Source organism: Etheostoma cragini, chromosome 11 (genome assembly GCF_013103735.1).
Source record: "Etheostoma cragini isolate CJK2018 chromosome 11, CSU_Ecrag_1.0, whole genome shotgun sequence".
In the NCBI taxonomy this organism is placed as follows: Eukaryota; Metazoa; Chordata; class Actinopteri; order Perciformes; family Percidae; genus Etheostoma; species Etheostoma cragini.
The window spans coordinates 11,958,079-11,968,446 of record NC_048417.1 but is presented as its reverse complement, the minus strand read 5'-3'; the positions used below and the strand labels follow the sequence as shown (position 1 = coordinate 11,968,446).

Below are 10,368 nucleotides of genomic sequence, written 5' to 3'. Positions count from 1 at the left end.
CTAATCAGCCACAAGGTGGAGGGCTTCATCTGCCTGCCTGTAGGTGCTACCTGTAGGCATACTAAGCTGCAGAAAAGCAACAAGCTTAACTAAATAAGCCATAAAAAAGGGTAAGCCATAAAAAAAAAAAAGCTGTAATGCTCAATACTTTATGTTCATAGCAACAGTAATATATTTGTCAGTTTATTCTCTTTACTATGTACTCTAAATCATTAACTATTATCCTTACTTCAGCATGAACGTTTATTCTTAAATTAAGTGTCATGGTTTGAAAAACAGAATACTGAGAAAGGCAAATAGCATTGTGGGCAACCAGAAGCACCCCCTTTCCTCCTCATTTGAACTGCTGCCCTCAGGACGACGATACCGTGCTCCTTTGTTTAAAAAAAACAGATCCAAGCTCTCCTTTGTTCCCCAGGCCATTAAACTCCTTAATAATGAAGGTCCTGTCCAATGATATATATATTTTGTGTATCTATTTTATTCTCTTCTTTCTCCCAGCTGGTCTGGAATTCTACACCCCCCCCCCCCTTCATATTATTCTGGTTTATGGTACAAGTGGTGGTGTATATATGTCTTGTTTTTTTGTTTTTCCTCCCTGCCTTATCTGTGTTAATGTTGTATACCATGTGATGTGATGTGATCTGCAACCTAATTTCCCTATGGGGACAATAAACATGAACTAACTGGTTTGGTTAAATTTGCAGATCTAATGGTTAGAGTAGGGCCAAACTAAAAGAAGGATTTGACAACAAAATCTTAACCCAAGGTACACTTACTAGCTTTCACCAGGATTCAATTAAGATTTTTTTGTTTGGTCAAACTACAGTACTGTTTCCATTATTAAAAGGCATGCTCCGCGCCCTGTTACGCCCTGCTAAGCTATGCTAAGAAATACTGCAACCACTATTTCTAGTCAAAGCTACATTATCTTTATTGTGTGCCTTAATTGAAGCTGTTTGGATGATCAGCAGTTGAAAGAAAACACTTTTAAATATTGCCAAACTTTAACTTAAAATTTGATTTCCGAATGTTTTAAAGGGTAATACTACACAGAGTGTATTGCTTATGTGGACCTGAATTAATCCCCTCCACGTATGTAGCCGCAAAAAACACTGAATTAAAATATGATTCAGCCTCAGGTGCTCCCATGCTACTTCCTGGTAAAACAAGCAGTGCTCATGTCTCTTATCTGTGGTGATGTAGTTAAGGAGGTCAATTGCTGTCACGATGCCAAACACCATCTGCTTCTGACAAGTTGACCCATCAGCTTTATCTGGAGAGAGGCAGAACACTGTAGTTACTGACATCACTTGCATAGAAGAAAACTGAAAACACTGCAGGATAAAGATTGACTGCAGTGCATTTGAAAGACTATTGTATTTATTAATTTGTTATGGAAACTAACGGGAATAACACAGTAAAATGCATCTTCCCCTTTGCTTTAAGCAAAACAGAAAAAAAGTTTGGGAAATTCACTTATTTAACTCCTGCTGCTGGAGAATTAGATGAAAAGGTTACTCTTATATTTGTCTGTTAAATATGCTGTAACATCCCAGCAGCTGGTTAGATTGGCATAAAGACAAAAAAAAGACAAACGACTGGCCTGGCTCTGTGCAACAGTAACATTATTTGCCTACGAGCACATTTAAAGCAGAAAAAAGACAATCAAATTGAAGCTGCAATTATATAACATTTACACCTGGATCGTCCCGTCCCGACTAACACATGTTGACTTCTGTTCAGTAGGGAACGTTTGCTGCGTGTAATCTCTCCCCTCATTTCCTGCCACCTACTCTCTTCAATTAAATGAATGCAAAATGCCAAGGAAAATTTTGTTCAAATAAATAAAGTATATTACTCTGAGTGTGATCGTGCACCACCAGGACGAAGTGGTCTGTTTTAAGGATTTGGGACAGCTTCCCCAGGTTGTCTGCCAGGTGCACCTTAGAGCGTCGTGTTAAGAGATTAGACAGTCATGTAAACATGTTAACTTTCAATGCATGTGATGTTAGTAGTATACATAGAGTATGTGTTTCTACTGACTGACCTGCTTGTAATGCTTACAGAGCACCTTGCTGACAGCATCTGAGGGTTTGGCCTTCCCGGCCGACATACAGGACAGGATGGTTCCCAGCGTCAACATCCCCAGGACCACACTGTGGAAAAACACATTTAAAACACTGCATCCCCTGCTGATCCTCTATTAGACACAGCACCTAGTGACACACATTAGAGTGTACGCTTATGTCTGTATTGCTGTAAAAATATCTATATTCTGATTAATACCAGAAGTGGGCATGACATATATATAAAAAACGGTGTCTGCTTAATGTTTTGCATTTAATCATTTTCTACTGCCATTCATTTTTTTCTCCTACTTCAAAAACTGGAGGTAGTGTATATAATGAGAGGAGGTCCAGATGAAAATAAATTGGGTCTGAATTGTCCATGAAAACAATGAACAAGCTATAAAAACAGGTTATTCTTGCCCACGTCCATTGGGTCATATTGAAGGCTTAATAAATAATAGAGAACAATGGAACAAGAGGAGGGCCCGATGAATGTAAAGTAGGTCTGAAAAATGAGAAAGATATTAATAAAAATGTCCTTTTGAGAGAATCCCTAAATCTGTGCTTTGATTACTAGGAACCAAGTAATTTTTGTTAATAGCCTTCTCATTTTTGAGACCTACTTTATATTCACCTGGACCTCCTCTTGCTGCATGTACAATCTCCTTATTATGAATTCTGTAGTCTCGGTCTGGCTCAATTTAGTGCTTAACTCTTGCTTAGTTTCCTGTCTTCTGTCAATATCTGACCCTAAGGTAAAGAATAACCCCTGTGGAATGTCTGTTATGCTGATGAACTTGTCTAAATTGAGCCATTTTGTTTGCATTAAACAACAGTCTGGATCAGTTTGATACTGAAGGTGCACTAATGTATAGCATCTCTAGAAAAGATGTGTACCCCGAGTTATCAACGACTGGGGCCTGGTCGAATGCTTTCTCTTTGAGGATATCGATGGATAGGACACAGATGCTAACACAGTGAGGGGGGCGGATAGGTTAAGACACTGAACAGTCATGTCCTGCCACCTTAAAGAGAGAGGGCGAGACAAATGAGTCATCTAACACTTGGATCGGTAGCCCTGTTAAACCCTCATTCTTGACTTTCTCACCAAGGTTTGAAGTCCATCGGCTCATCCAGGCTGAGGAACCCCTTCTCACACATCTACTGGTCACTCAGGAATTTTGACCTGGAGGCAGCAATGTGTTTGATAGCAAAACAAATTAGAAGTTGCTTTGGTTTGTGTCACATTGGTTTTGGTCAGGTTTGAGTTTTAGTGTGCTGTGTGTGTACCTGAGCCCCGTGCCTTCTGCATATTTTGACAATAAATTCTTTAAATTCTATTCCTTCCAGTTTCTGTTTGTGACCTAGAGCCAGGTTTATGACACCTATAAGTTGGGAATAAGTTTAAAGATTTTGCGTGTGTGCTTTGCTGCTGGACAAGGGCTTAAAGATGCGGACGTGAAACTGCAACATCTCTGGTGTCTAGGGGGCGTTGGTTGTGGTTCATCACGTACCAACCAGACCCTTTGGTTAACTGCAAAACTATTGTAAAGGTACAGCCTCAAGGAGCCCGTTGCATGGCTGAATACTCAACGTCCTGTCGTCTAAATAGTTCAGTTCACTAGTTACATCATAGTGGACAATTATCCATGGTGGACGAGCAAATTGAAGCACCAGATTAGTGACCATCACACACAGTGTATATTGTCAGCAGCTCACTTTCAAAAGAAGAGAACTAAAATATGTGTGCTGCACAAGGAGATACATATAATTATATAACAGTGTTACATGCAGGTAAACAAAGAAAAGGATTACATTGAGGCTTTGGTGAATCGAGTGCAGTCGAATCAGCACCATGTACCTTGGCTGTTGAACGCTCCATGTGTAAATTATTATTAAGTTATGATCCAAGTGTTCAGTAAATTTTTTTCTTACATCTCTTACATAAAATTGCGGACAGAGTCAGCCAGGATGACCACACAGCACTGTCCCGCCTCAAGCTGCCGAGCCATCTTTACTGTTGCTGCCATGGCTGAGCCAGCGCTGCCGCCTGCAGTAAAACAGGAACCTTTTTACGTACACAGGGAACTAATAAGTGCAGTACAATATACAATACAATGGTATTACTTGGTCAGTGACCATACCCCACAGGAGACCCTCTTCTCTGATCAGCTTGCGTGACATTGTGAACGTCTCCTGGTCAGTCGATTTATACCACATGTCAACAAGCTGCATAGATTTGTAGGGGAGAGAGCAACACAAAGAGACATGATTTTTGCTCTGTGTGCAGAACAAATGACAATTTGCACATTCAAATGTAATTGTGCACAAGCACACTCACAGATCTGTCCAACACTGTGGGGACAAAGTCATGTCCAATGCCCTCCACTTCAAAGGAAGTCTTATTTTTGTTAGATCCAAACAGAATGGAGCCCTCAGGGTCCACAGCGACTATCTGACACAAACATCATAACATGATAGACTGGAAACACATCAGTAACGTTATCTATACATCACCACACAAATCTCTTTTTGATCATAGATTTAGCTAAATAAAACATGTTCAAAAGTGTTCCTAATAAGGTGTGTATCTTGCCTTGACATTGGGGCATCTCTCCTTAAACTTCCGAGCAACACCTGTTAGTGTACTGCCTGTGCCGGCTCCCGCCACCAACATGTCCAATTTACCTGAAAAGAAAAGGAAGTAGCAAAAGGAGATTTATTTTTGGACAGCAGTCGTTGGAGAGCGCCTCAAGGACAACTTTTGTTTGTTCACCCTAAATATACACAGGGCACCTATAATTCTTTGAATTTGTCCAGTATATTTAAAGGTCTTCTAAGGGACTATACCTATCACTAAGCTATGATACACTGTATTGACCTCAATCTTGTATCTGCCAAAATGAACAAACCATCACACTGCTCCAGTATCTCCTCAGCTGTGGTGTCGTAGTGAGCCAGAGGGTTGCTGGCATTACGATATTGGTCGAAGATGAGCGAGTTGGGGATGTCGCTCTTCAGACGCCACGTCGTGACTATGTGAGACTCTGGTGAATCAAAAGCTGCAGAAGAAGGCGTGCACACTATTTCTGTCCCGAGAGCTCTCAACACATCAACCTAAAAAAAATAGAGTGAGATCAGATTTCATTTTGCCAAATGTCCAATAATGAACCACTGGTGATCAAATGAAAGAACTGCATGCCTTCTCGTTGCTCATCCTCTCAGGCATGGTTATAATGCAGCGGTAGCCTTTAACTGCAGCTGCCAGGGCGATGCCGATACCTGCAGGCAGCCAGAGGATGAGGTTTTAAGCAGCCTGCCATGTTTATGTTACAATTTTGTTTTCTACAATTTTGCCTCAACAACAACCTGCTTTTACATCTTTCTTCCAAGGTACCTGTGTTGCCAGACGTGGGCTCAATGATTGTGTCTCCTGGTTTGAGGATCCCGGCTCTCCCAGCATCTTCCACCATCCGCAGGCCGATCCTGTCTTTCACGCTGCCTCCTGCATTGAAGAACTCGCACTTGGCCACTAAAATAAACAAAGTATAGTCACTGAGTGTGTTTTAGTTTGGTTGTGACTCTGAAAGGATCCTGTAATACATAAAATGTATTTTTTGCATTATTTTATTTTGAATGAATTGAACGATAGAGCTGGACCAAATTAAAACACTGTGTGAAAATGTTGCTTCCTTCCTTTTCCCAACATCAACCAACATATTTCTGCATCATGAAATAACAGAACACAAATTTGTTTCATGATGCAGAAAAATTTCAGATTTCAATTTTTTTTTTTTTTTTTTTTTTATAAATGTAAGAATAATTCGGCAAAGTGAGACATTCTTATAAATAGAAATCTTTTACTTTTTAGTAAAGGAGCAGACATCTGGTGTTTAGTAGGTAAACTCTGAAATAGATTTGCAGATTTGCACATGAACCAGGTTCATTGCACTCAGTTTGCAATTTAATAACCCACATCTAGCAAAACTATGATCATTGGGCTCTACAATGCTACAGTATTGTCAATTGCCTTTTAACACATGTGAAAACACTTTTAAAAACAAGTTCACTTCAGAGGTTGAGCAGTATTAACAGGCATCCGGCAAACATTTGGTTTGGACAACAACGCAGGCCAATATCTACTGTACTTCTGTTGTTTGAGGAGTTTTAGAACATTTTAAGAAAAATGAATATTTTCTTATGGAATACTGGAATACTTCCATCCCTTATTTGTATTGACAGTGTATAATGTTTAAAATACACATCCATACTTTGAATAACTGAGACACACTTGGATACCTGTGTGGGTGTGTTTACTACATGTATGACAAACTTTATTGCAATCTACTGTGTTTAATTATTAATACTATCAGTGCGTAGTTGGTGCTTTGTTTGCTTATTCAAATTATGGTTTGTGTACTGTAGTGGGGGGAAACACAAACAAGAAGAGTTTGAAGAGCAAGAATTAGTTTTTCTAACAGATATTTAATGTTTTGCTGGTTTGGTATAAGGTTTTGTGGTTAGTGTGTAGAGTTTGGCAAAAATAGCCTATAATTTCAACGACAGAACAATCAGAAAAAAATAAATCTGAAGTGAAGTCACATGAAAACAAATATGAGGCCATTTGTCTTATTAAGCCATGGGAATAAACTAGAACTTCCATTCCATTTTCCTAGAAGGCTTAAACTGATATTTCTGGGAGGTTTCATCCTCACTGAACCCTGATCCTCACGAGACGATCAGATGAGGAAATACTGTACTGTACTACACCTACTGTAGCAGCGTACCTGAGAATATACTGCGCTTTTTTTGTTTAACCTGTATTTATTCATGGAGGGTTCACTAAGAGGCAGCATCTCTTTTTGCAGGATCACCCTGATCACATTAACACAGTTACACACATTCATACCTGCAGTACAACCACAGTCTGATCTGCTGGCCACTCCACTGCACTGCTCTTTCACTGTTGGGAGGATGGAGTGTCTCTCCTTTTCTCAAAAGGGAAAACAACATTTTACTCTCCAGTCCTGTCCATCTTCACCGTGCTGTTTTTCATCTCTAGCTATTTGCATGATCAGTATGCAGACAAGATTCAAACTATAGATATTTCTTCTTGGAACTGATTAACAAGTATCGCACCAACTTCCAATTTTTTTTTTTTTTTAAGGTTCTGTCCTTTTCAAGGGCATATACTGAAAAAAGTATAACGTTTAAATAATTTTGTGCACTGATGTAGAGATATTTTCTCAGCAGTGCATTTTGCTGTCATGATAGGATTTGGGCCGTGTGTGTCACATGATGTGGCGGAATGTAACTAAGTACATTTACTAAAGTACTGCACCTAAATGCCATTTTGACATACTTATACTTTACTTGAGTATTTACATTATTTATGCTTCTACTCCAATGAATGTCAGGGGAAAATATTGCACTTTTCACCTCACCACATTTATTTGACAGTTATAGTTACTGGTTACTTTTTAACTTAAAAAAAACATTTGAAAAACTTATGCAGTATGATGTGATACAGTACTATACTACTAATCTACCCAGTAGTATACAAAGTATCTAAAATTGGCTTCACATTGACAAAGTACAACATTAAAATGCTTTTACGTGTCCTTGTATTTATATTTTCTGCACAAGTACTTTGAACATTTCAATAACATTTTGCTGACAATATTTTTAGTAATTTAACTTAAGTAACATTTTGATTTCAGGAATTTTACTTTTAACAGGATGTATTTAGATTTTGGTATTTTCACTTTCACTTTAGTGAAGAATCAGACTCTTTCAGTAAATAATTAGACTTCTTGCACAATTGCAATATGTTAGCTAGCTTTGCAAGGATTACATGATAGCTTTTACTCACAAATATCAAATTTAAGTCCAAACTCCTTCGGAATTATGTTCAAACGGACCAGAGGTGTGTGTCCAATTTTCCCGAGGATGTTGGGGAGGATGCTGGGGGGCTTGATGCTGCGATGGAGAGAAGAAGAAAAATTCACCATCAGTTTTCAGTAAATACATGTTCATATTTACCCAATGATGAATACACACTGGCCTGTAGAGTATCCTGACCACTAACAAGGCTAATGCAAGCAACGTTTTCATGTGTGACATTCCAGCCAATGGTTTTGTCCAATCCACTGATCAACATGTACAGTAGTAACATGTCAAGAAACACACACTCATGTATTTCAATTAACATCCCAAAAGTGCTATGAGATATGACCGTGGGCTCTTTTTGTTGAATGTATGAATTTATTTACTGTAAGCCTTTGGGTGCATGCAAAGTGCATTTCCTCTCCTTCCTTTTTCACTTTTACAAGGATTACTGATCATGGTTACCATTTTGGGCCTACTGATTATATTGGGCCCTTGAGCCAGAGCCTCTGTTTAAAGTGACTGTTTAATAAAAAAACATGAGGCTACACTTTGTTTAAAAGGTAGCTACGTAAGAGTGACATGACACTGTCATGAACGTGTCAGAAACATTATAAACAAGTCAGAAACATTTTATTTGGTCATGACAAGTTATAGTTAGGGTTAGGTGTGGGTCATGTCACTCTCATGTAGATACCTTCAAGTAAAATGTAACCAAACCTTGTTGGAAAAGTCAGTTAAAAGTAGGGGTGGCCGAATTGTTTTTTTTTGCTGCTCTTAAAATTGCTTAACTGCAGCTGTAGTTGTTTTGTGTCTATTTCAGTCCAAGAACTTTGCTCTAATGTAGGAGGGGTAGCGGGCCTTTCACACACCCAGGGGCCTGTTGTCTCCTAATTTGACCATACTTACACTACCAGCATTAGTTCAACAATAATCACTAATTTATTTTGCGAGCTTTCATTAACATGACTCTCACAGTTCTGGGTAGATATGAGGTGACTCTGAAATAGGTGCACCCAGCTTCCAGGTACATCTGCTGGGCAAATCAGGACGGATCCAGTACCACGGATCAGCAGTCGCTTCTCCGTTCTCCATCTCACTGCTATCCTCAATCTCGTGGTACGATTCAACCAAAAACTTGACAGTCCTGTTCTTCCTTTGTAGAACACATGTTAACACTTGTCACAGTTACAGCATCCCCATCCACACTGTAAGACTTTTGACCCTGAGTAATATCTGCATCTATCAGGTTAGCTGCATGTAGACAAAGAGTAGGAACATCGTACAAACGTGTAGTTTTAGAAACAGAAGGCATAGCTTACTTGCAGGAGGCAGGTGTTACAATCCCACATGCAACATTACCAAAACCTTTTAAACTCTAATGAAAAAACAGCACTGTTGTTCTGCTTGAATCTTGTTAAACATAGGGATCTGAGGGTTCATCTAAGCAAGAAGTCAATGACTTTTTAACAGATTTAAGGAAAACACAGTAGAAACCATCCAAATGGCAATTTCCAGTTAACTTAGTAGCTATATAGATATATATACAAGTTTTTCATTTAAACTTCTATTAAGTATCACGGGCCAATAACTGTATAAATAACGACACAACGGCGAGAAAAAATCCTTGTAACATTGTTCGGGATTCCCTTTTAATTGAAAGCAGAAAAGAAACGTTAAAATAGCTATTACAATTATAGATGGACTGGGTAAAGTTAGCCACTGCCGTCGGTATACTTCACCGAGAAGCAGAAGAGGAGCCTGCGAGAGGATGAGAAGGATAGAGGAGGATTAGCCCCCTTTATTTATTTAACTATTTAAAAATTATTTTCTATTTTTTTCTCATTGCTTTTTTCTTCTGAATGTTAATTGTTATGTATGTGCTTTTATGTTTTGACTTGTTCGACCCGAGGCAAAAGATTTATTTTTTTTCTACTGCCTTGTTTGTTTGTATATTTGTATTCTGAATAAAATTAAAAAATAAATATAAAATTAAAATACTGCGCTGCCTGCGTCTCAGAACTGCGGCCGCCTTGCTCTCGTGAGATTATCGTTGCATACGTGTTCATGACATCAGAGCAAGTCAGGATCAAGTCGGACACAAATCTAACCGGCATGCAACGGGCGCAAATCGTCGGTAATCGATTCTGCCCAAACCTGGCTCATCTCGAACGAGACTATAATGTTATGTTTTGAGTGGATGGTGAGCGCGAGACGCCAACATGGATGCCAATAAGCCTCTGAATGGAAAACTGAAACGACCAAAGTGATCTGTGTGTTTTGACGTCGTGAACTGAGCTATCATCGCAGCATGTCCAGTCTGAAATACCACTTGATGGCCAAACACACAGCTGATGCGAATTCTCCCCCCTCGCCAAAGTATCTTCTTCACCCTTTTATTGATGGACAG

The 10,368-nt window shown here is 39.1% G+C and overlaps 1 protein-coding gene across 1 annotated transcript; it reads right to left on the bottom strand.

Annotated features, from left to right (window-relative positions):
• Positions 1–5,635, bottom strand: cbsb (cystathionine beta-synthase b; the record flags this gene model as incomplete). The annotated part of the gene is given in 14 exon segments (XM_034886035.1): positions 1–66; positions 1,158–1,276; positions 1,862–1,946; positions 2,051–2,159; positions 2,970–3,030; positions 3,033–3,097; positions 3,181–3,258; positions 4,017–4,122; positions 4,217–4,301; positions 4,414–4,527; positions 4,669–4,760; positions 4,985–5,189; positions 5,275–5,354; positions 5,470–5,635. Coding segments are annotated over 14 exon segments (1,431 nt in total), but the record flags the coding sequence as incomplete, so codon positions are not given.
• Positions 5,636–10,368: the final 4,733 nt, after the last annotated feature.